At 47.7% G+C, this 24,419-nt stretch overlaps 3 protein-coding genes across 10 annotated transcripts in view; 2 read left to right on the top strand and 1 right to left on the bottom strand.

Annotated features, from left to right (window-relative positions):
• The window catches only part of LOC114862361 (apoptosis-inducing factor 3), a 9,969-nt gene extending 1,439 nt beyond the window's left edge, over positions 1–8,530 (top strand). The window contains exons 1-21 of one of the 5 annotated variants that reach the window (XM_029162569.3): positions 56–187; positions 1,615–1,831; positions 3,274–3,487; positions 3,597–3,706; positions 3,777–3,886; positions 3,968–4,012; positions 4,087–4,183; positions 4,267–4,379; positions 4,680–4,766; positions 4,879–4,970; positions 5,049–5,179; positions 5,263–5,378; positions 5,494–5,565; positions 5,701–5,764; positions 5,844–5,920; positions 5,988–6,105; positions 6,182–6,280; positions 6,435–6,510; positions 6,627–6,731; positions 7,226–7,246; positions 7,338–8,530. In XM_029162569.3, the coding sequence (XP_029018402.1) occupies positions 1,801–1,831; positions 3,274–3,487; positions 3,597–3,706; positions 3,777–3,886; positions 3,968–4,012; positions 4,087–4,183; positions 4,267–4,379; positions 4,680–4,766; positions 4,879–4,970; positions 5,049–5,179; positions 5,263–5,378; positions 5,494–5,565; positions 5,701–5,764; positions 5,844–5,920; positions 5,988–6,105; positions 6,182–6,280; positions 6,435–6,510; positions 6,627–6,731; positions 7,226–7,246; positions 7,338–7,380 (1,821 nt within the window). In that variant the 5' untranslated portion in view covers positions 56–187; positions 1,615–1,800 and the 3' untranslated portion in view covers positions 7,381–8,530. Of the gene's footprint in view, positions 1–55; positions 188–211; positions 375–1,614; positions 1,832–3,273; positions 3,488–3,596; positions 3,707–3,776; positions 3,887–3,967; positions 4,013–4,086; positions 4,184–4,266; positions 4,380–4,679; positions 4,767–4,878; positions 4,971–5,048; positions 5,180–5,262; positions 5,379–5,493; positions 5,566–5,700; positions 5,765–5,843; positions 5,921–5,987; positions 6,106–6,181; positions 6,281–6,434; positions 6,511–6,626; positions 6,732–7,225; positions 7,247–7,337 lie in introns of those variants that run through there. The other 4 variants (XM_029162568.3, XM_029162571.3, XM_029162567.3 and 1 more) reach the window with 4 other exon arrangements.
• Positions 8,531–9,293: 763 nt separating this feature from the next.
• si:dkey-98f17.5 (uncharacterized protein LOC569123 homolog) lies at positions 9,294–16,161 on the bottom strand. Its single transcript, XM_029162577.3, has 13 exons — positions 15,947–16,161; positions 15,415–15,526; positions 14,617–14,710; positions 14,018–14,072; positions 11,492–11,632; positions 11,248–11,408; positions 11,050–11,148; positions 10,378–10,523; positions 10,035–10,206; positions 9,843–9,955; positions 9,681–9,768; positions 9,518–9,577; positions 9,294–9,433 (listed from the first exon to the last, which is right to left on the bottom strand). Exons 1-12 carry the CDS (start codon positions 16,056–16,058, stop codon positions 9,524–9,526), a joined length of 1,347 nt encoding a protein of 448 aa, XP_029018410.1. The 5' UTR covers positions 16,059–16,161; the 3' UTR covers positions 9,294–9,433; positions 9,518–9,523.
• Positions 15,452–22,777, top strand: slc2a11b (solute carrier family 2 member 11b). 4 transcript variants are annotated; one of them, XM_029162575.3, is made up of 12 exons: positions 15,452–15,563; positions 19,735–19,833; positions 19,929–20,089; positions 20,168–20,292; positions 20,382–20,511; positions 20,596–20,744; positions 21,104–21,291; positions 21,401–21,511; positions 21,782–21,883; positions 21,975–22,050; positions 22,123–22,250; positions 22,336–22,777. In XM_029162575.3, exons 3-12 carry the CDS (start codon positions 20,025–20,027, stop codon positions 22,531–22,533), a joined length of 1,272 nt encoding a protein of 423 aa, XP_029018408.1. In that variant the 5' UTR covers positions 15,452–15,563; positions 19,735–19,833; positions 19,929–20,024; the 3' UTR covers positions 22,534–22,777. The 4 variants fall into 4 exon arrangements, with proteins under 4 accessions (XP_029018408.1, XP_029018406.1, XP_029018407.1 ...); XM_029162573.3 differs by lacking the exon at positions 15,452–15,563 and adding an exon at positions 17,933–18,059; XM_029162574.2 differs by lacking the exon at positions 15,452–15,563 and adding an exon at positions 18,066–18,200.
• Positions 22,778–24,419: the final 1,642 nt, after the last annotated feature.

Raw genomic sequence — 24,419 nt, 5'->3', positions numbered from 1 at the left:
AACGAGCCACCGTTTGCGCAATCAGTGGGAGCTTATCTCGCGTTTCACGCACGAGGACAAAATGCAAGCGGTGGGGGGTGTGGTCACACGTCGCGAGCCGTGGGCCGTTGTGAGCTATCAGCTGATGATCCCAGAGCCCGCAGGCTGTGGTGCCACACAAGAATGCCACAATCCGGACCCCTGGGAGGTAAAACAGCAGCTTCTACAGTGCAACGTGTCCGGGGAGTCTCTGATTGCTCTCATTACGCCTCCACGGCTTTGCCGAGGTCGTGGCGCTGAGTGATGGATGCGACTGGCAGAGCGTGGCCTGTTTAAAGACCCGCCACCAGCCGGGAGCCGCTAATTCCGCCCTGCAGCACTCGTTCCAGTAACAGGTATTATTACATTTGCGCGGAGGCGAGTGAAAGTGACAGCTTGTTTGCGCCAGGATTATTAGCGCCGCTTGGGGACGGGCCCAGCGGCGAGTGAGCGGGATCTGCGTCATATGTTGTGAGGGCTCAATCTGCTTAACCTACTTTAGTTTGTGCACAAAATATCCCAGACTTGCTGGAAAGTCCGGGACGGCAGCTCTTTCTCGGCCAATGTGTTGTTCATCATAATTTTAGCGGTGAGAAATTATTAAAGGGACGTGTGAGAGAGAAGGGTCTTCGTCTGTGTGTAATTAATCAACTTCCCTTTATTTACAGTTAGACGTTTTTGGACTTTGTGGATGGTTACGGTTCAACAATCTCGTCAGCTTATTCTTTTTTATTCTTTTCTTTTTTATTCTTTGCTTGTTTGTTTGGGGCGAAATCTGCTAAAATCACTGGTGTCTGTCAAAGACACGCAGTGGAACACGGAGCTTCACTCAGCGGATTTTGTTCCATTTCTCTTGTGTTCTCAGGGAACCTTCTCTGAGAAGCGTTCTGTTCACCCCTGGACACTTTCAGTTCGAGGACGTTAAGCTGTGCTCAGAATATCAAGCAGTTCCTTTTGGTCGTACCTCAAAAGGATAATTTGGTGATGGATTGCAGCGCGTTGAATAATACTCCAGCCGTCAGAGTTTGCTGAGAGTCGCAGCGGCCCCTGTTCTGAGGAACCCACCACTGTATGTGCGGGTCAAATACCAGGCCCGGCAGAACTGGGAGGGAAACGTGGCAACAAAACAAGGGGGATTTGAAACTCAAGGGGCCCCAGTTTCCCTTTAACGCGCCGTGTGACAAGAAAGTTAATAGGTGCCGGAGTGCTGTTAATATTTAACCGATTCCCATGTAATATGCATGAACAAAGGTAGCGACGTGTGTGGAAATGTTCCTAATTAACGCAGCTTCCTTTATACAAGCATTAACCTGTTACACAGACACGCGGGGAAATGGCTCGACCAGTTCTATCAGCCGTTTGAGCCCCAGGGACGACCTCATGATTGGCAACAAACTCAAACAGACACGTAGGAGTTTGTCCATTTGACACAGGCGTTTGTTCTGTGAATAAAAAAAAGGTAGAATTGAAATCATAGAATCCATTTGAAGGAACAATTACGCCGCAGAGCGCTTTCCCACCGTGACCACTCTTTTCACAGACTTTACACCCTGTAATCAGAGGCCGATGATGCCCATCTGCCCTCTGTCCGCGCAGATCATGTGGAGCAGCTGACGTGTGCGATGGATCTGGACCTGCAGGATCTCACACACGCAGCCCCGTGTCGTCGTTGTCGCTCCCCCGCGAAGCAGCCCGGCCCCGGGTTCTGACTGAGCCTCCCCTCCCGCCCTCCCCCCTCCCCTCCCTGCCTCTCCCCGGTCGTCCCTCCATCCTGGGCCCACCATGGGAGGATGCTTCTCCAAACCCAAGCCAGGTAACCTGCACATTATTATATAACGGCATAAAAGCGCACGTGCCGCCTCCCAGTCCCCTCCGGCGTCTCCGTTTGCAGCAGCATGTGGGAGGAATTGGAATTCTCTCCGTAGTGTCTTTGGTCCAGAGGATTACGTGCTGATGGCGAAACATAAAAAAATGACACTGGATGCATTTGTTTATGCAAACGCTATGGTGCATGGTCTGCCGTTATACTGTAGGCGAACAGAAGCTTTGAGCTCAAACAAAACAATTATTACATGTAGTTGGAGGAGGTGAAGCTGAAGGAGTAGTTGTCTGGATATACATGTCAATGACTCAGTGTCAGACTAATACAAATAAGGAGGACAAAATAGAAGTGCTATAATATTATTTCCTTTTTTGTTGTTGCTGTTTGTTATAATCTTTTTGGTCATAATTCATATGATTCAACTCAGACACGTAGACATCATCACTGGAGCATCAATAAAAAATAGATGTGTAGTTATAATTATGTTGCCACCAAAACATGTGGATTGGAGATTTGCTGCTGTGACCATTGACTGTTGAAAGCATGGAGCTGCATTATGACTGTAGGCGGCCACGCCCTCAGCCTTCCTGATAACACACCTTCTACCAAGGTCCTGGATCCAAGTCATATAGGTTCCAGTCATAGTCTTTATTAGGTTAAAAAAAACATCAGATTCATCATCATATTATTACCAATATTATTATTTCCTATTTCAGCCATTGCTTGGCTAAAAGGAAAAATAAATGTGCATAAATAAATGATGGACACAGAGAGAGTGTGACATAAGTAGACAAGGCACATTGTCTCCTTCATTTGCATATGTTTGTAAACAACTACAATGAGGTACAAATACAATTAAATTCTAAGTAAGTAAGGGGTAAAGTAATATATATAATATATATGTAAGTATATATATACTTACATACATATGTGGTAAACACATGAAAAGGCATGTTTGGATTCGTATTTTAAACCTGATCACCGTTTTGCTTTGGATCAAATCATCAGTGGTCGCATTGAGCTGCAGCTACTACAGACGTGTGCAGAGATTCTCTTCCGCTGTGGAAAGCCTTCTCTTTCTTCTCCCCTGCAATTGCGCTCGCTAGTATGATTTTCCATTGATTTTAATTAAGACTCGCCCAGCGGGAGAAAATTCCAGCCAGCTTACCGTGTAAGAACCGGATGATCAGCACATTTTTCCAGGCGAACAGATAAAGCCTGCTGCAGTGCAAACCGGGTTATACAACTATTCCTCCTTATTATTCCCCATGTGAAGCCCGAGAGCATCAGCGTGTCATCAGCTGCTTCGTGTGTGACTTCAGGAGAGGGCCAGTACTGTGAAGGTCATCATTTACAGCTAACGTGACCCAGAGAACCTGGACGTTCACGGCATGTGCTCATGTGTGTGTGCATTTTCTGTCTGTGTCGTGCAGTTGAAGTTAAAGTGGAACTCTCTCTCCTGGACAAAGAGAAAGAGGTGGACGGGCTGTCGCCCAACGGCAAAGCCAGTCCCTTTGCCGACTGCAGACCCAACGGGGCCCTGGGACACGGGTCTGAGGAGGACTCCACTCCGCTCCCTCTGTACCACAAACCACGGGACTACGTGGAGGCCTCCGTCTGCCACGTCAAAGACCTGGAAAACGGACAGTAAGAACTCCTCACACGGCGCTAAACCGCTGCCGGGCGTTGTAATAAAGTCAGTGAATGTTCCTTAAAGAGGGACCGCATGAGTCGCGGCTGGATGTTTGTGTGACAGGATGCGAGAGGTGGACTTGGGGAGCGGCAGAGCCCTGTTGATCAAGGAGCACGGGGAGTTCTCGGCCATGGCCCACAAGTGTCCACACTACGGAGCGCCGCTGGTCAAAGGTGAGCGCCGGCGCGTCAGAAGCCGCTCAAATGAGAGGTCTGGGACAGATGTGGCGCTGTGTCGTTCCAGGCGTGCTGTCCAAAGGGCACGTGCGCTGCCCGTGGCACGGCGCCTGCTTCCACATCGCCACGGGGGACATCGAGGACTTCCCCGGCCTGGACAGCCTGCCCACCTTCCAGGTGACCTTCTGACCTTGCCTCCGCACATTTGCTGTCTTATCAGTGAGGGGGGCTCGCGCTGATCGCGTCTTTTTGGTCCAGGTCAGAGTTGAAAAGGACAAGGTGATCATTCGCGCAAACAAGCAGGTAACGAGGAGAACAGAGCGCCCGCGTCCACGAGGGTGAAGTCGTCATCCCGCTTATCTGGCATCTGTTTCCAGGCCCTGCAGTCACAGAAACGCTCGAAGCCCATGGCCCGATGTTCAGCCGTCATCAACTCCAACTCTGGCTTCAGCCATGTTGTCATCATCGGTGCAGGTCTGCGCGATTTCATCCAGCTTCGTTCGTTTCCGTCTTTCCTCAAAGCCCTTTTCTGACGTGAACTGGTGAATCGCCTGCAGGTCCAGCGGGTCTGGTGTGTGCGGAGACGCTGAGGCAGGAGGGCTTCACCGATCGCATCGTCCTGTGCACCATGGACAGACATCCTCCGTATGACAGGCCTAAACTGAGTAAGGTTTGTACACAGACCCCAAGGAAAAATGAGGAAAGACTGCAGACTCCACTGACAGCGGCAAGGCTTGACAGAAAGAGGCCTGCGCCGAAGCCAACAGGCTTGACTGTTTACAGTCAGAAACGTCAACTCGGGCTCCAGGCACTAACTCATCTGGGCCTTCAACTGTATTCAGTCCTATTTACATGGGTAACCGTCCTCAGATTAGTCCGAGCCTGAAACAACCAATGCAGCGATTTGAACTGAAAGCATTTGCATTCTGGTGTTTTACTGGTATTTTAGCACTAACTTGTTCACCCTTAGTCCCTAGACAACACAGCGGAGCAGCTGAGACTGCGCTCCACTGAATTCCTGCAGGACCACGACATCGAGCTGCTCACGGAGAAAGAGGTGACGAGTGACCGGCGATGCCCAGTGACACAATGAGGGGTCGCGGTGGAGCTCAGTCATGTTATTTCATTTAACAAACAGCTTTTTAATTTAAATTTCCACCTTGTCTCAGGTCGTGGCTGTGGACGTGAAAACGCGGTCCGTGACCTTTGAAGACGGCGTGAGGATGGAGTACAGGAAACTCTTTATCGCTACAGGAAGCAAGTGAGTGAAAACAGTGATGTTATAATTAACTGGATCTAATGAACGAACACACACCTCTTCTGCTTTTGCGTGCGATAGACCCAAACCAATGAACTACAAAGGCAAAGAGGTCAAGAACGTGTTTCACCTGCGGACGCCCGAGGACGCCAACAGCATCGCGCGACTGGCCAGCAACAAGAACGCCGTGATTGTGGGAACCTCGTTTGTTGGTAACGCGAGGATCGGTGGCGGCAACATGGCGAGAACCGCGGCTGACGGCGAACTGACCGGCACAAATGTACCTCTGCCACAGGGATGGAGGTGGCGGCGGCGCTGACGGACAAAGCCCACTCAGTGTCCGTCATCGGGATCGAGACGGTGCCCTTCAAGAAAGCTCTCGGCGAGAAAGTGGGGAAGGCGATAATGAAGGTGGGGGCGCCTGAACCCGGAACCAGTTCAAATGCAGGTCTGAGCGTGGTCACCGGCCGCCGGTGGCCCGACGGGCTCAACCGGCGCTCACTGTGACTGTGTGGTGCGTTTGCAGCTCTTTGAGGCGAACAGGGTGAAGTTCTACATGCTGAACGAAGTGTCCGAGATGGTCGGCCATCACGGACAGGTACCCAGAGGGCGAGAGGCGCGTCCCGACTAGAACGGCCTTCAGATTATTGCTCCGAAGCTTTTTTAACCACTGTTGTGTTCGACGGCTTAAACGGTCGTGGAAGCTGCTACTTTGCTTTTTCCTGTTGCGCAGCTGAAAGAGGTGGTGCTGAAGAGCGGCAAAGTCCTGCGGGCGGACGTGTGCGTCATCGGCGCAGGTGATGTCGGACCGCCATCGTTTGTGATGTCACATATCAGGTCCTTATACACGGACTCTCCGGTCCTTGTGTCCTGCAGGGAGCGTCCCTGCTACAGACTTCCTGAGGCAGAGCAGCGTCCACGTGGACTCCAAGGGCTTCATCACCGTCAACAAGGTACCCTGGAACGTTCCCAGCGGCGCTGAAGCCTCTCGTTCACCTGCTTTTCCGCATTCCCCCGTAGATGATGCAGACCAACTGTGACGGGGTCTTCGCTGGGGGGGACGTGGTGATGTTTCCTTTCCTGCCACGCAACAACAAGAGGGTGAACATCCCCCACTGGCAGATGGCGCACGTTCACGGTGAGCGGACGACCGCCTCCTCCCGTCGTCTCTGGTAATCGGCCGCCGCTTACACTCAGGGAGGGTTTGTCTGCAGGGAGGGTCGCGGCCCTCGGCATGATGGACAGAGCCACTGAGATCAAAACGGTGCCTTATTTCTGGTCAGCCATGTTTGGGAAGACCATCCGCTATGCAGGTAGGACCAGGTCTGTGTGGCTACAGAGCGACAGAGACGCGATTTTGTGTGATTTCATTGTATTAGTGGACCACGCTGCCATCTAGCTGTGGAAAAAACAGCAGGGGCCAAAGGCTGAGGATCAAGCATGAATGGGGTTTTTCTGCTTGTGAAGGTTACGGTGATGGATTTGATGATGTCATCATACAAGGAGATCTGGACGAACTGAGATTTGTAGCATTTTATACGAGGTAAAGTTTCCTTTGCTCTTTTTTTTTAAATGATGAAATAAGGTCATACGTGGTTTTAATCTGTTCTCTTCTCACTGTTTTTAAACCATCCAACCTCTGCTTTCTTTCCTCCTCAGGGGTGAGGAAGTGGTTGCAGTCGCCAGCATGAACTATGATCCCATTGTGTCCCGAGTGGCAGAGGTCTTAGGATCTGGAAAGACGATTAAGAAGCGAGACGTGGAGTAAGACTCAGATTTAACTCTGGTCATGGTTACAAAAGCTTCTATGTGTTTAGCTTTAGGTTGTTGGAGGATAAAAAAACATGACTTTGACTGATAGAAAACTCATCGGGCTGTGGAGCTTGTGACTTGAGATCACATGAGTCTAACACATTAGTGTAGCATGAAAGCATGTCAGTGGGCTGCAGCTGATGTTTGATCGATTAGAATAAGATGGCAAATAACATAACTAAACAGCCAAAGGTCAAAGGCCACTTCAGATTGTGTTTATTCAGAAACACTTCATTAACAAACTTAACATAAATCTACATGTATGCAATTTGAATGTCATTTTTATAAAGATATAAAAGAGATAATAGTAATAATAGAAAGGTGAAGCGTTACCTTTCATGGTGTCTGTAATGTTTCATTCGTGTGTTTTTCCTACAGTAACGTGCCTGTAGTCTTATTCATGTGTCATGTTTTTCATTTCTAATAATGCAAACCACAAACTGAAGGATGTTAGCGCGGCTTGGCAAGTACGGACCAACGAGCTTTCTCCTCTTCCACCGTCTCCAGACTTGACAAACATGTCTGTGTGTTTCTCACGGCGGTTATCCTGTGTTGCAGGACTGGGGACATTTCCTGGCTGATTGACAAAGGCGCTCAATGATTTCACCGCTGAAGCCGCGACAGACAGACCCGAGGTCCATGTGACGCCTCTACACGGACACTTTTGGTGCTGAGACACTGAGCAGCTAACCTGGAATGGACAGACACGCTGTGGGGACAGGATGGGTCTCAGACACACTCCTGAGGACAACACTGGAACTCGCTTTTGCTCCAGAAAGAGGCAGTCGTACGGGGTCTGACTACACTGAATCACTGTGTTGGCACATTCATGATCCTGTTGTCATGTTTCCAACGAAACAATATTGGTTTCAGCTCCTGCTCTGCTGCAAAATGTAACTACCTGCACACTTTGTTTATAAGAAGCCAGGAAAAGGTCTTTTTGTACAAATAACATTGTATATAAGTATAATCCTGAATGCACTGTAACACAATAAGAACATACAATTTGAACTGAACTTTTTTTAAATAACCGATTGGTCGTATGCTCTCAAACAGACCCTGTATCTGCATGGAACAACTAACTGTAAGATAAGCTCCAAACTAAGCCCTGAGACAGATATTTTAAAGTACAAGCATCAGCAAAGAAAGCTTAAATCTGCAACAAACCAATAATGACTTTAGAGAATCCTAAATGCAGCTTAGTCCAGTTCACCATCACACACACAGCTCTAATTGATGATAAAATAGCATTTACGGTAACGTCTGACCTCTTCCTGCTGGTTGCCTTGCTAGTAGATTGCACAACTGAAATTTTTAATCGTACTTTGATTCAAGACTAGTGCTTGTGCCATAGGTCCATGTATTTCCTACAAGATATCTCCCCTCTAGACAAATCCAATAGTAGCATAATGTTATTTTTGATAGCCGTCAGCTCCATATGGATGTTACTTGTTACTAACTCAGGGAACTGAGGTTTGAGGCCTGGGCCCACTGGTCCTTCTGCAAAACTGATTTGTTGCTTTCATATTTTGGTCCAAGTTATTGCATTTCATTCAGAAGTACTTGCATGGTGGAGCGTGGACTAAAAACAAATGCTTGGTTACAGCCTGATGTGCTGACGATCCCAAAACACTGGAGCCCTGACACAGTAGTCGACACAGCATTTTAAGAAGCATCGCTCCTCCTACAGAAAAGCCTGGGTGGCATTTTTATAACAAAAACCTTTGAAATAAAAGTCTTCCAACACTGAACAGTAAATGAAAGCAGTCTTTTTTATGCAAAGGGTTATATGTCTGAATGGTGTATGTGAAGAGAGTAAAAACTGACAGAGGACAATTTGGAGGTTTCATTCTTTAGGTCAAGTCGTCGTCCCAAAATGTTTTCACAGATTAGATACATTCGCAAATGTGTAAATGAAGCATTTGATAAAAAGGTCGATTGCTCAGAGACATCTCTCACACACAACAGACAGTGTTTACAAGAACCCCACAACAGCTGAGGTTTTACAAAGCAGGGGTGGTTGAGTCTAACATGTTCATGGTACTTTAACACATGCTTAAGATGCCAGTATTTACCCAGGTACTCATGTAGAGCATTAGATCAGTGCTTCCACAGTGACGAGCACTTCAAGGAACCTACTTCCCAACAGTGGAGTGAAGGATTACATGGTGTTAGTCAGAGATCCCAGCTCATCGACACATCTATGAAATACACACGACTTCAGTTCTCTCCAGTTAAATCATCAGTGCTGACTGCGTTTCATGTGAAGGTCACATGACGGTGATGGACGAACGAATGACACCAGGCAGGAAGGAGCTGCATGTCCAGCTAATTGATTAATGCCCCGCTGTTATCACAGCATTGGTTACTGTTGCTTATTGCTCTGCTCAGAGTGAAACAGGAGTCATGATGACTGTACGGGCGCTTTGTTCTTGCCAGTCAGTCAAAATAGGAAATAGGAAAAAAGTCCATTTGTAAACACTTCACTTCGAGCATCAATCACAAACGACTGTATTCACATTGTTCTCTTTGCTTTTATCACACGGCTACAATCACAGTTTGTCCTGCAGTTAAAAACGAAGGCACCTTTTAATTTGAAAATCTTGAGATCTTTTAGGTGTTGGCAGTGACGTCTGCTCTGCTAAAGGTTCCACCTGTAAAACAAACAGAACACAAATCTCTTCAGCAAGTCTGACTTAGCAATGTGAACACAAACATAAGAAGCGTCTTTATCTCACCTGGGGTCAGAGGTCATATTCTGCAGCGCACTGCTGGAGGAACCACTCATACAATTTGGCCTGTGGAGCCAAAACAGCAGTCATGTTTGCAGCACTAATGCATTTTCTAATATACCACAAAAAGAACTAAACGTGGCCTTAAGATACAAAGTCAGGATCTCACCTTCTTGGCTTTAACGATATCCTGGATGTAATCACTGTACTCTGTCATCGTCCTCTTCTCCTTCTTCGTTAGCGTTTTATTCCTTTGGCTGCAGAATATCTCAATGTTATTTAACGTGTTTATATCAGACCCAAGAGTATAAAAGGTAAAATTAAAACCTACCCTGCAAAATACTTTGCTAGAAAAAGCAGGAGGTAACAGAAGGCACCAAACGTGATCACACACACAACTTGTCCGTCCTCCGGAATCCAGTCCCATAAATACAACACGACTCCCTGTGAGGCACAAGTGAGTGGACAGTCACACAACTAAGCATCATCTGCCACCTGCTTGGTCACGGCCGCCAGGACTTACCGTGAAGACAGTGAGGGCTCGGGCGAGTCCCTCACCCAGCAGCACATCCAGCTGCTCTTTGGAGAAGGTGTTCATGACAAAGCTGAGGATAAAGAGGGCAGGAAAGAAAACGCCCAGAGCTCCACACAGGAACGAGTGAACGCGGACGCGTCTGTTGTACGTTACATCGGCCCTGCACACACACACACACACACACACACACACACACACACACACACACACACACACACACACACACACACACACACACACACACACATACACACACAGAATGTGGATTCAGTATGAATGTCACCTGTTTTGTCTAACTTATCTTCATACAGTAACATGCCACAACACAAACCTGTCCTGCTCTAGTCGACTGTTGATGGTGGAACAAATGAGGTCACAGTCCTTCTCCAGCTGATCCAGGGTCTTCTGAACAGCCTGGTTGATGGTCTTCTCGATGGTCTGACATATCCCATCGATCTGGTTCACACACCTGCTCGGCTAAACAAGACAGAGTTTCATCACCGCGTCGGTTTCGGATCGAGTGCGCCAACGACTCGTCCGTCGCTCACAGGTCTGGAAACCAGTCCTGGGGGGATTCTGACTGACGGATATGTGCACTTAGCAGGAAGCGAAGCCGCACTTGTTCAGCAGAAATAAATTGGACGTCAGGAGTGATGCACAAATCTCCCATGCAGAGTACAGCTCTGCTATTGCAGATTGCAGGAGGGTGCAGCCATAACTCAAGCCTGGGGCAGCCCTTGTTAAAGCAGGCTGACAAAGGGCTGAGGTTACAACCCACTGGACCCTCCAAGTACTCAAAGCACTAGTGATTAAAGTATAAACCTTCCCATTCCAACCACCAGTAAACTCGAACGGAGGATTTTACATTCAGTTCCAGTCCATTGCTGTTTAACCTAATGCACAATTTCAGATGTTTATATTTATCCGCTTGTGAAACTCAGAGATTAAAACTAAAAGCACAAACATTTGAAGGGGAAGTGCTTTCGTGCACATCTGACCTTACCCTCTCTGGGTTGGGGATGTAGATCGTTGGCATCTCAAAACCACATTTGTTCAGACCTGGACGGCGACAAAGTTCTTGAACTATCTGCATCATCACCCGCTGACGAAAAAAAAATGTAAATTTTAAAAACAGGTGTGACTTAAAATTCAAAACCTCAGAGCACCCGTAGAAACAGTTTGTGCCTAGAAGTGATCCCACCTGTCTGTCCGTCTCCTTGCCGGCCTCGTCCGCTTTACTGAGGTAGAACCGCAGCTTGTCGCCGCATTTCTCACTGAGGCTCTCCACGATGTTGAGCGTCCGTTTGCACAGCGCCTGGCCCATTGGGTCGAAGAACACAAATATCAGGTCAGCCTGCTCTCCTGCGCAAACAAACACGGCATTTATTAGAGAAGCGCCACAATATATGAAGCATCGGCCGTGAGTCTGAGCTGTGAGGACATACCCAGCCAGGTGATGGCGCTGTTGACATCGAAAGGATAGATCATATCTCCGTCCACCAATCCGGGAGTGTCCACAAACGTCACCAGGCTGAACTTCTTCTGCTTGGAGGTGGAGATTTCAGCAGACAGGTAGTCCGTAACGCCTGGAAGACACAGATGCGGCGTGTGCACGGGTGCTTCCATCATACATGATGAACAAAACAAAGCAGCCGCGTTCATTTGCTACTGGAAGCTGCAGTGCGGTCGATATTCAGGACCTGAGGGAGGCCAGTGACATTCAGGATCAACAGCCCAACTTTTTTCCCGCATGTGTCCAGACACAGCACATTTGTAATAATCTGCCCAAATGGCCGTGATAAAGATCCGTCTGTTAGCGAGAACATGCGCCGACACAGTCATTTAACAGCAGCAGCTGCCACGTTCCCACAGGTAAACCTTCAATCATACTACTTCAACGGTATTTCCTAGATCTCCGCTGTCTCGCCATCCCCTCAGTGGAGAGGTCTGTTGTCATGGTTACACACAACAGCTCTTCAACTGGCAGCTTTAGCGTGGGGTGTGGGACATAAAGCTAGCCAGTGAAGAACGACTGTGAGGCAACGCACTGGGAGCTCAGGTCCCTCCACCGCCAGCGCCGCCACACGTGAGCCCGGGTTCCTCCTCGGCCCAGCGCGAGCGCCAGAACAGGATCGCCATTGAGACAAACCCCCACCGAGGTCACATCCTCCCCGTGTCCACGCGCGGAGGCCTGGGGTGACACTGGGGCTGTTTCATGGGAGGAGGCAGGTGTTATCGGCCAGCACAAATCCCACCCTTGTGCTGCAGCGAGCAGGGCCACTGCTGATGTGGCACATTAGCATTCCCTCACGCGTCTCTGACATCGCTACGGCCACCGTATCAATACACACGCCTCTAATTGCATGTCCTCGAAGTGTTTTTCCGCACCATGCAACATTGTGAGGGGAGCTCCGCTGGGAAAACACTACATCAACAACAGGCTGCGTCTCCTCCCCGCCTCTGAGGCTGGTGGTCTACTTCAGCACATTTGCATTACAAACACAGCCATTCCACATGTCCCTGACAAATTATTAAATCATTCAGTGTTTACAGAGACATACTCATCCACCCTAACTGAAAAACGTCCCGTGACTTTTGCCCCTCGATGCTGAAACGAGAACGAGAGAAAAACCTGTCAATGAAAGTTGACAGTTGTGACGGTCACTAGACAAAAGCTGCAAAAACGCACAAACACACAGGAAGAGACACACTTGTTGAAAAGAGTGAAGAACACAGCGTGAACTCTACTAATGATACAGAATAATGTGACCTAGGGTGCACACAGTTAGGTCCCACGCACCACGGAGTTAAACCGCTGGACAAGATGTAGATACCGACAAAAAGCCCAAACGCACGCGTCCTCCTCATGAGCCTTAGACAAGTAGAGTCCCCGAGGAGCTGGACAAGTGGCAGCTGCTCCCTCATGGAGACGTACGGTGCTTTTCTGATGAGTCATCCCCAGTTGCAGTGGCAGGTAAACAGATGCCTGATAAAAGAGTATTTCCACAGGCACCGGTGGAGCTCAGAGGAATCTCCCCGTATCCTGGCAGCAGATCGGGCCCGGCGAGTGGAGCTGCTGCTGCTGCTGCTGCTGCTGCTGCTGCTGCTGCTGCTGCTGCTGCTGCTGCTGCTGGAGCCTGGGCAGCGGCGTCTCTAATGGCTGTGACATTTCTCAGCAGCTCCTCCTGACTCCACTGCACTGATGTCGATGGGGCGTGTGACTCACGCGCCGTACCGTGAGCGCTGTGGTCCGCACCCAGTGAACCCTTCCCTGTCAACGCACGTGCGCGCTCGCGTGCACGCCCCTCCTCCCTGCCCCCGCGCTGGAGCTCCCACTCAGCCGGCAGGCACACCCAGGCACGACCACCTCGACGCGCAGAGCTCAAAGCAGCCGTCCTGGAAGACAGCGCGTCCCCCGCATTCGTGCAACGTGCACGTCTCGAAAAGCAAAGCGGCACGAGTGCGACGGAGTCTGAGATGATTTACGAGAATAAACTCGATACTGTGGGTCAAGGCTGCACTTACACAAAACCTCGAATCATAAAAGACAAGCAGGAGCATGTCAGTAACGTATGGTTACATGTCAAAACCAGGGCAGAAGGCAAAGCAGTGTGTGTGATCACACAGGATCGTCAGAGCATAGACTGCATTACTGGCCTTCACCTCCCAGAAGCTCCGAGGCGGTGGCCCCCACAGAAACCTGCCACACAGCACCAGCACTCCACTGTCAACATCTGTATATAATAATTGGACTCGGTCGAAAAAGTAAAAGCCACAGTCAATGTCATCTGTATCTGAATAACAACAATGTTCCTGCCATGTTCCTTTTATAAACAGGTCCCAGTGTACAATGTTCCACACTAAACTAAACAAAGTGGAAAGTTAACGCTGTAATACGAATGAATACAAATTAAACCTAATTAGATTAATGAGTGATGAACACAACCCACTAAAACGAGAAGAACTCCTACCTTTGAACTCAAGGAGAGGACGAAAGTGTGGATAAAGATGTAGCGTTGCGTTCCCCTGTCAGAGAGTCAAAGACAACGTAACAATGAGACAGAGCCAAGTCCTACAGCTGCTGCAGCTCCGTGCACAAGCTTGAAGCTGAGAGGATGCTCCTCTTCTGCTCTCCTGCACTGCAGATACATTATTCATCTTTAGCAACTTCACAGCAGGATGCGAGCGAGGATGAGGGAGGCGTCTCCGGAGAGCGTCCTTACGCTGCCGAAACGCCTGTGAGTGTGTGTGTGTGTGTGTGTGTGTGTGTGTGTGTGCGTGCGTGCGTGCGTGTGTGTGTGTGTGTGTGTGCGTGCGTGCGCAAAGCGAAGCCCCTGCCTGGTTCAGTGCACGGCGTGAGGCACCACCGGCGACTGAGGGGGAGCCTGAACGCATCGCCTCGTCAACCTTTATGAGCGGCTGCAGGTTCATTTCCATTTACTGAAGGTAAACATTCTACAGTAAATCTGTCACCTACAAAGCTCCGCCTCACTGTCTGAATATCAATCATGTGCCCGAACACAGATCAGAGCATTTGAAGGCATTTAAATGGGGCAGGTGCGGATCCTACCGTCAGCGATTCTCGTTTGCGGCCGCTCGTGATGAACGTGAACCCCTGGGTTTCGATGGCGACCCCTGTTTTCTGTATGTGCTCCTCGACGTACCTGAAACAGCGAGAAAACACATCAAACGCAGCAGAGACGAGCTGCTGATCCGCACACCTGAGAGGTGAGCGTGCAGGAGTTTCCCTTTAACGACGGACAACGAATGCATGCATCCAATACACTGGCCCTGCGTCTGCCTCAAACGCCAGCTCATTCACTGCGTTGCATTAACAGAAGGATGTGAGCTTGTGCTGCACAACCAAGTCAACAGGAGGAATTCTAAAAGCAACTGCAATGAAGAGCAGCAAGTGTTGATTGACAGCTGCAGTCCTTGGATTTTTTAACATGGGCTCAGTGTAATATATTAACTGCAGCAGAGCTGTTTTCACAAGAAGAGGCCTCCAGTTCACAATAAACAACTTTGGGGACGTTGTTGCAAAAAGATTAGTTTTATCTCTGTCTTACTCCGGGTCGTCGTGCTCTCCGGCTTGGTTCTGAAGCGAGCACGCAGAATGTGAAACAAACCAACTCTGCAAAGTCTGTGAAAGCGCATTTTCCCCCAAAGCCAATCCGCGGAGCCCTTTAAACACAACGCGTTGAAGATCATAGTCCAGTTTTGCCGAGCTCCTGTTCGAACACGGAGCGGAGCATGTGACGGTCAGGCCGCCTGCCACAGGAGCGCACGTGCACGCCGCGCGCGCGCGCACGCGCACACACACACACACACACACACACACACGCACACACACACACACACGCATTACCAGTTAATGAAGGAGCTCTTCCCTGCGGAGTGGTTCCCCATGATCATCACAACGATCTTCTTCCTGGGAGGAAGGAGCCAAACGCCGAGGCCGCTGGCGATCTTCACCAGACCTGAAAACACGCACGCGGCCAATCACAACATGCAAATGTAGGTTTGCGTGCGCGCGTGACACCAAAACAAAACACGCGGAGACAGTGAACAACTTATTGCAGGAAACCTTTTTTGACGCGAGTTTCGTTTTAAATGTAACACATGTGTAATAGCAGCTGACTGACGTAGGGAACCGGTTTAAACGGTCTGCCCCGGGGGGCGCCGACGCCGGAGCCCCGGCGGTGTCCGGTGTCATCTGCGGGACGCTGCCGAACAACACGTCCAGTCACCGGACGAGCACAAGTTCACTTTTTACTTCTCCGACACTCAGCCCGAGTCCGGCTCGCCACTTTAAGTTACATAAGAGCACAACTGCGCGAGCTTGTCTCTGCTTAACGGTCCAAACTTGGCCGCTCGAGTTCGCGCCGTTGCTCGTTTACCGTTGTCGCCGTCGACATAGAGAGTGTGGCATTCTCTCAGGATCCTCTCACTCGGCGTGGTGATCGCTGACTCCAGAGGGTTGGCCACGGACCGGGGCTTTCTGCCCGACATTGTGACAACGGCCACTGACACCCGCCTCTCCGCCGTTTCCTCGCGCAGCGGGGAAGACTTTGAAGGTTGCACAACGGCTCCGCGCGACGCAGCAGCGCCCCCCTGCGGCCACACGGCGACAGGACAGAGAGACGCAGCCAGAGGGGACGAGGCGATCTGACATCAGGGTCAGATCCCGCTGCAATGTTTAATGATCGTCTGAGTTTCCTTTAATTTTTAAATTTTGGTAAAGGTTTTAACTCAACTCAAACAAATGGTTAGAAAATAAAACCAAAAAGTAGCCTCAATGCTTCTGTCCCACAGTGTTGTTTCAAAGGTCTATTAAAATAAACATATTCACAAAGATCAATAGATTATGATTAGGCCTCAGGGCATATAAAAGATATGGGTTTAAAACTAAAACAAAAGTATAGGCAACACATTTTCAATGTTTCAAGTGCTTTGACTGTGTTCTGTACCTAAATAAAATGTCATTTAAAGTAAAATATTTATGATTTTTCTGCACAACTAATATGAAAAATAAGAATAATATAGATATTTTCTTGAATAAAAGTATTAATATATTATATCACATTTCCAGCTGTTACAACTCATCTGCTGACGTTGTGAGAGCCTGTATGTTCTCCTAACACAATAAACTCTGTTTTTGTTTTATGTGATTTTTATATTAACACGCTGACTCGTGAGAACAGTTTTAATGGTAGTGATCACAGTGGAACTCCTTGTATTTTTTGCCAAGTGGTTTAATGTGCTGAATAATAACTGCATTGTATTTTAGCTGCCTATAGTTGTAATATTACTCTTGTTGCCAAACTGTCATCAATGACTTATTGTACCAAGCATTCACCAGTTCCCCAGGAAAGAACAAAGTCAAAATTTGAGGTAAAGCCGATGTTACTATGGCAACAGCCCAGGAACGTTACAAATTATGGTTCACCCCAGAGAAGAACCAGCACCACAAAATGTTTAATGTTTTTGTTGATCTCGTGCAAAACCATTTTATTAGCTGTTGTTAAAATGCACATATTTTCATCCAGGTTATCAGCTTCAGCTTTACATTCAAACGAAAAGTCATGTAATCACACACTCGTTTGTTAATTTAAGATAGTTTTAAAAAAATCCTCCTCCTTCATGAAAGTGATGAAGATTGATGTTTATATAGATTTGGTGGTTTAAATGAATGAGTATTTATATTTGTGTTGTCTTAACGCTAACGACTCAGTGTTGACGATGACAGGTGATAGTTTTTTAACAAACATTCATTCACTATTAAAATCATAACCGACTATGGTTTAATTATTTATTCATGGCGTATAAAGTTGGTATATTCTCTTTAATGGGATGATTCAGGTTCAGGCTCAAAAGGCCAAACTGAGGCTGCAGCAGGATTAAATGTTTTTGCCTGGTAAACCACTCAACTCTTTGGGTCATGTGTGCAGAACAGCGTGCTGCTAAACTTGGGGATTTATTGAAAGGATTTTAGAGGAAATGCTGCTGAAGATTTGCTTTGTATTTAGAAAATGTGATATTCACATTTGCATAACAGTGACTCAGCAAATATGAAATTAAAAATAAATGTGTTTTTTTGTCTTTCTAAATGGAAAATAAATATGTTGCAAATGAGCAATTAACATAAAAGGCTATAGTATATGGAAGGTGATCGGTCCCGCAAGAGGTCACTCAGTTGGATTCTGACTAATTTGGATGAATCGTAAAAACAAAGATGAATATTAAAATTGAATTTGGGCCAGTAATTTTACCCAAAGGCAATGGGTAACAGAGCAGCATGAAGGAATGTGTGATAAGGAGTTAAAGAGTAACACCCCCCCCCCCCTCTCCCCGGAGCTGAGATCATACGCTGCACCTTACAACAGGCTGCCATTATGTAGCGCTCCGACTGGAAGCGGAGCACCCACTATAAATAGGTTATTCAAACCTCGTTTCACGGCAGCTACCGAGATGAACTTTAGTGAGGGATCAGCGGAGGTAGAGAAGAAGGAGGTAAGTTAGAAATGAACCCACTGTTCTGACTTATCTCCGGAAAAGTTCACTAAGACCGTGGAGAAAAACATCAGCGCATCACTTTTCTCCTGGAACCAATCAAGGCAACACGACTATTAAAGGATGTTACGCTTTTTTAAAGTGAGATATTTATTATCATTATCTGTACGTTTCGTTTACACTTTAATCGGATTAAATGGCTTCCAGAGAAAAAAATTGACTTCTCTTTCTAAAGTTTTTGCAAAACGTTTTGCAAAAACATAACGACACCTACAGTAAAGCTCTTGAAGTAAGCACATTTATTGTTATGGCGCGTTTTTGCTTGTTGAATTTTAATAGCTTGTTTTGAACCCCTTAAGTCCGCATTTTATCAGATAAGATCATTTATGGAGCAGCTCAGCGGCGCACCTGATTGCAAGGCACATTATTTAAATGTTAATTATGTATAATTAGTACAGACACCGTGCATGTAATCATTTTACGTAATAATGAGGCATCGCTTGAATTGGTTTTAACTTCAACTTTAACCTCAATGTTCATTCAATGTTAATTTACTGTCTGGGTTCTGCAGTCTCGAGAACGGCAGACTGGGTTGCCAGGTTGTAAAGATTCTTAAGGGTAAATATAAATGTAGGTAATGGTTGTTGACGTCACAAACGTGCGTATTTATTATTGCACCCATTTATTCATCATATGTGAAGGTTGCTGCTCCAGCAGGTTCACTGGAGGACTCGTCTTGGTGTGGTCAAAAGCTGATGCAGCCAAGCTAGGTCTTATTAACCCACTCGATGTATTTAATTACTTATTGCTAACGAGGAAACTGGCCATCATTCATTTTTTTACGTGGCACAAGCGCTTCTCGCCTCCGTCCATTTAATCCGATTACCTGTTTTATTCGGACTGTTGCTGCACTTGTCGACCTGGCTGCTCCTCTGGGATGTAAACACAGGCGAAGCCGCCACGGAAATCTTTACCGCTCACAGCCCATTAGACTTTTATGAGTAATCGACAAGATGTAAAGCGATTATATGACTCATAGGCTTATGTAAGCAACCATAAATGATCCCTTTAGGCCAACCGGGGCGAGAATGGCCATATATAAGGCACAGGCCCTTTGAATGAATGCTCCACTGTGCGAAGCGTGATCAGCAGTTCCCCGTCTCTCCGCCTCTTTTACGGCTGCGTTGGAAGCTCTGATGTTGTTATTTACGCCGGATGAACCGCCACCATTTACTTTATATATGCCACCAGCCTTTGATCTGTAGCTACTTGGCTTCCGCGCGTGGATTCCGGGTGAATCCCCTCGTCTGATGACGCCGCCACATCCCCGACAAACGCGGAGAACTGTAGCTAATTCTGGTCTCTATAACAAGCGGCAGCTGCTTCATCCTCGGGACACGCGCGTCTCCTCGTCCCGACTGGCGCTCGAAGGAGAGTCCGCACTGCGCAAAAAACGCAAACGACCCGGGATCGAGTAAACCTGCGACAACATGTCAAAAGACTTTATGGATGAATACGAACCTCTGCTCAAAAAAGAAATCAAAACTAGAAAATGGCCAAAGGTAGGTTTTAAGACTTTTTTACTCCAAAAACGGAGCTGGGTTCGCGGTGAGACGCGTTTCTTTTCTGCCCCGGTTTGAAAAAGTTTGTTCTGAACCACCGTTTGTGTTCGTAGCTTCCAAACAAATCTCTTCTCCTCGCCGCCTGCGCCGCCTGCATAGGAGGAACCTTCCAGTATGGATATAATATATCCGTCATCAACGCGCCCACAGTGGTAATGACCCCGCAGTCTGTCGTCATCGTCATTATTATGATGACCATTATTGTCATTATCAGACTTGTGTGATGCTTTTCTTCTTTTATCTCCAGTATGTTCAGAATTTCCTCAACCAGACCTGGAGAGAACGTTACCAAACCGACGTGTCTCCTGATTTCATCACCCTCCTGTGGTCCATCATAGTGTCTATGTTCACCTTAGGAGGATTCATAGGAGTCACAATTGGTGGGACATTGTCAGTAAAGCTGGGGAGGTAGGTTTACAGCTACGCATTGACAGACGTGTTGTGATTTTAGCGTCACTCCTCTAAACGTCTGCCTTTGTGACGCAGGAAAGGGACATTGTTGACCAACAACATATTTGCATTGCTGGCGGCTCTGCTGATGGGCCTGAGTTACCCCACGGGCTGGTTTGAGTTGCTCATCGTTGGACGTCTCCTCACTGGGATAAATGCAGGTGAAACGCGTAGCAATGCGTCCGGGCTGTTGTACACGTTGGGTCGCTGCGGACGTGTGGTTTGAACCTGTGATGTTTGGTTCTCGCAGGCATAGCCATTTGTGTGCAGCCTCTATATTTGGGGGAAATCGCTCCGACGGCGTTCCGCGGTGCAATGGGGATGGGGACTTCCATTTTCATCACTGGAGGGATCTTGACTGGACAAGTTGTCGGCCTCAAGTAAATATTATAACCACTTGAGTCCGTTTTCACATGGAAGCTAAGGACTTGATATCTGTGTTGACCTTGGGCTTCATGTGGCAGGGAGCTCCTGGGCAGAGAGGAGTACTGGCCCATCCTGCTCTCCACCACGTGCATCCCAGCCATCCTGCAGCTCCTCATCCTGCCCTGGTTCCCCGAGAGCCCGCGTTATCTGCTCATTGACAAGGGAGACAGCGAGGGCTGCAAGAAAGGTGAACTGATGAGTTCCATTTAACAAGTAACGTGCGGTTTGTCTTCGGTCTGCCATGATTGATTTGGTGCACGTGACAGCGTAGAGGAAAAGTCCCCCTGCAAGCACCGGAGGCCGTATATATATTTTCACGGCTGTGGAGACAAGCATGTGATCACACTGTGCTATCGCTACAAGGATGAGTAAAGAAACCGGTTTGATTCTCTTTGACGCCCAGGCTGAGCCTGAAGCCTGATCATGTGACTGTGTGTGTGTGTGTGTGTGTGTGTGTGTGTGTGTGTGTGTGCGTGTGTGTGTGTGTGTGTGTGTGTGTGTGCGCCCCCCTATAAAACATCATGTGTGTTGTGTTCCCGTGTGCAGCCCTGAAGCAGCTGCACGGCGTTGCTGACTGCGACGGCGAACGGGAGGACATTGAGAAGGAGAAGAACAACCTAGTGGGAGTCCAGGCCAGGAAGCCGTGGCAGCTCCTGTCTGACGGCAGCGTGCGAGGGCAGCTGATCACCATCATACTCCTGAACGCAGCGCAGCAGCTGAACGGCATCAATGCTGTACGTGCACAAGGACAGACCTCCCGCAAAGTCGTTCTGTTCTTTCGCAAAATCAACTAGAGCCACTAAAAGCACTGACTTTGTAAGTGTGTGCCTGTGCTTCCCGCAGATTTACTTCTACGCCGACTATGTTTTCAAGCAGTCTGGTATCCCCGTTGATAAAATACCATATGTGACTGTCGGCACCGGTGCCTGTGAATGCATCACAGCTTTAACCTGCGTAAGTACGGCTTTTACCGCTCGCTTGTGATGCAGTGAATCTGACTGATGATATAATAAATAGAGATAAAACTAGAAAAGAGTCAAACCTCTTACGTCACCTTTTCCTGACATTACATTCAATTATCTAAGAGCAAGCGATGTTTGCTCTGAAACACCCCGGGAGCTAACACTGGGGAGCAGCGTTTGACAGAGCGGCAGTTAAAGGTCGCGGCCGGATTCAAAGGAGGCGTTTGTCTGCAGGTCTTGTGACTCGCTGTGTGTCTCGCAGGGCATGCTCATCGAATGTCTGGGAAGGAAAGTGCTCATCACAGGAGGATACACGCTGATGAGCATCTGCTGCGTTTTGTTCACAATCACACTCAGTTACCAGGTATTTGCACTCACGGCCGCGTCTATTAAAGCTTAAATACATATAATGACATGTGCTGCATGTGACTCTTCTCTTGCGATTTCCCTCCCAGAACGCCAGCCCCGTTGTCCCGTACTTGAGCATGGCCTGTGTTTTTGCCTTCATCCTGAGCTTTGGCTTGGGACCAGGTGATTAGCGACTTGATGCCCGCTCCGATGCCGCTGATGTGAACCGTGGTAACAGTGATTTGTTGTTTGAAGGCGGCGTGACCAACATCTTGACCACTGAGCTGTTCACGCAGACCTCGCGCCCGGCGGCCTACATGATTGCCGGCTCAGTGAACTGGTTCAGCTTCTTCTTCATCGGCCTGCTGTTTCCTTTCATCGTGGTGAGTGTCTGAACTGACCGCCGTCGCCGTCGTCTGCCTCCTGCCTCGCAACCGTCGGGACTCGTCTGTGTTTCTCCCCTGGCAGATCGGGCTGCAGCAGTACTGCTTCCTGGTGTTCCTGGTCATCTGCTCCTTAGTGGTGGTTTACATTTGCCTTGTGGTCCCTGAAACCAAGAACAAGACCTTCCTGGAAATCCAAAACGAGTTCCAGTCGTCCAACGGCAGCAAGGTCAGCAGCACCGATGGAGCCGGGACGACGCTCCTGTCGACAACCTCCATATGAAATGTCAGCTGTTTTACATCACGACTCACAAAATGGCACAAATCTTTTATGTGCACAGCAGAACAGGACCTGTAGATCACTGCAACAATGTAGCATTATCATGCTTTCCGCATAGTCATTAGTGCATCACCTCACAAACGCACACATGAATGGAACTGATCCTAAGAAGGAATATTTTGGTTTGTAAATCTTTTATAAATGCTCTTTTACTGATGTTTTTGAATAAAGGTCAATTCATAAATGATGTTTGACACGTGATGTCTGTTTTCAAGGAATTTCTTCCATTCAGGCAACTTTATGCTTCGCTTTTTATCGACAGCTGAACCTTTCCTTTTGACATGTGACCTGGAGAACAAAAGGGTCATTAGAAAAGCTGCCCAGCTACACAGTAACAAGTGCTATGAGAATATACATATATTGATATATACAAATATATATAGATATATATATATACAAATATATATATATATATATATATATAGATATAATATTATATATATATATATATATCTATATATATATATATATATATATATATATATATATATATATATATATATATATATGCGCGGAGTATGGACTGGAAACCCCAAGGTCAAAGTGGGAAACACCTCCCAAGGTGGTAGAGAACGAGCGAGCCAAGATCCTGTGGGACTTCCAGATCCAGACTGACAGAATGGTAATGGCGAACCAACCAGACATTGTGGTGGTGGATAAAGAGCAGAGGAAAGCCGTAGTGGTGGATGTGGCAATACCAAGCGATGGCAACATCAGGAAAAAGGAACATGAGAAACTAGAGAAATACCAAGGGCTCAGAGAAGAACTGGAGAAGGCTTGGAAGGTGAAGGCCACAGTGGTGCCTGTGGTGATCGGAGCACTAGGGCTGTGACCCCCAAACTAGAGGAGTGGCTACGACAGATCCCTGGAAAAACATCCGAAATCTCAGTCCAGAAAAGTGCAGTCCTAGGAACAGCAAAGATACTGCGCAGAACCCTCAAGCTCCCTGGCCTCTGGTAGAGGACCCGAGCTTGGAAAGTGGATGAGACCACCCGCGGAGGGTGAGAATAGAGTGTATATATATATATATATATATATATATATATATATATATATATATATATATATATATATATATATATATATATACTATATATATATATATATATATATATATATATATATATATATATATATATATATTCTCCAGTTCTTCTCTGAGCCCTTGGTATTTCTCTAGTTTCTCATGTTCCTTTTTCCTGATGTTGCCATCGCTTGGTATTGCCACATCCACCACTACGGCTTTCCTCTGCTCTTTATCCACCACCACAATGTCTGGTTGGTTCGCCATTACCATTCTGTCAGTCTGGATCTGGAAGTCCCACAGGATCTTGGCTCGCTCGTTCTCTACCACCTTGGGAGGTGTTTCCCACTTTGACCTTGGGGTTTCCAGTCCATACTCCGCGCAGATGTTCCTGTATACTATGCCAGCCACTTGGTTATGGCGTTCCATGTATGCTTTCCCTGCCAGCATCTTACACCCTGCAGTTATGTGCTGGACCGTCTCTGGGGCCTCTTTGCACAGTCTACACCTTGGGTCTTGTCTGGTGTGGTAGATCTGGGCCTCTATGGCTCTGGTGCTCAGGGCCTGCTCCTGTGCAGCCAGGATGAGTGCCTCTGTGCTGTCCTTCAGCCCAGCCCTTTCAAGCCATTGGTAGGATTTGTTGAGATCAGCCACTTCAGTTATGTTCCGGTGGTACATCCCATGTAAGAGCTTGTCCTCCAATGATGGTCCCTCTTCCAGCATCTCATCCTCTGTTCTCCACTGCCTGAGACATTAACTCAGCACGTCATCTGTAGCTGTTTATTGCCTGGGATTTGTTCTTGCT

The sequence above is a fragment of the Betta splendens genome, chromosome 9, assembly GCF_900634795.4.
Source record: "Betta splendens chromosome 9, fBetSpl5.4, whole genome shotgun sequence".
In the NCBI taxonomy this organism is placed as follows: domain Eukaryota; kingdom Metazoa; phylum Chordata; class Actinopteri; order Anabantiformes; family Osphronemidae; genus Betta; species Betta splendens.
Note: the sequence above shows the minus strand (reverse complement) of the source record. Positions and strands in the feature narration are given on the sequence as shown.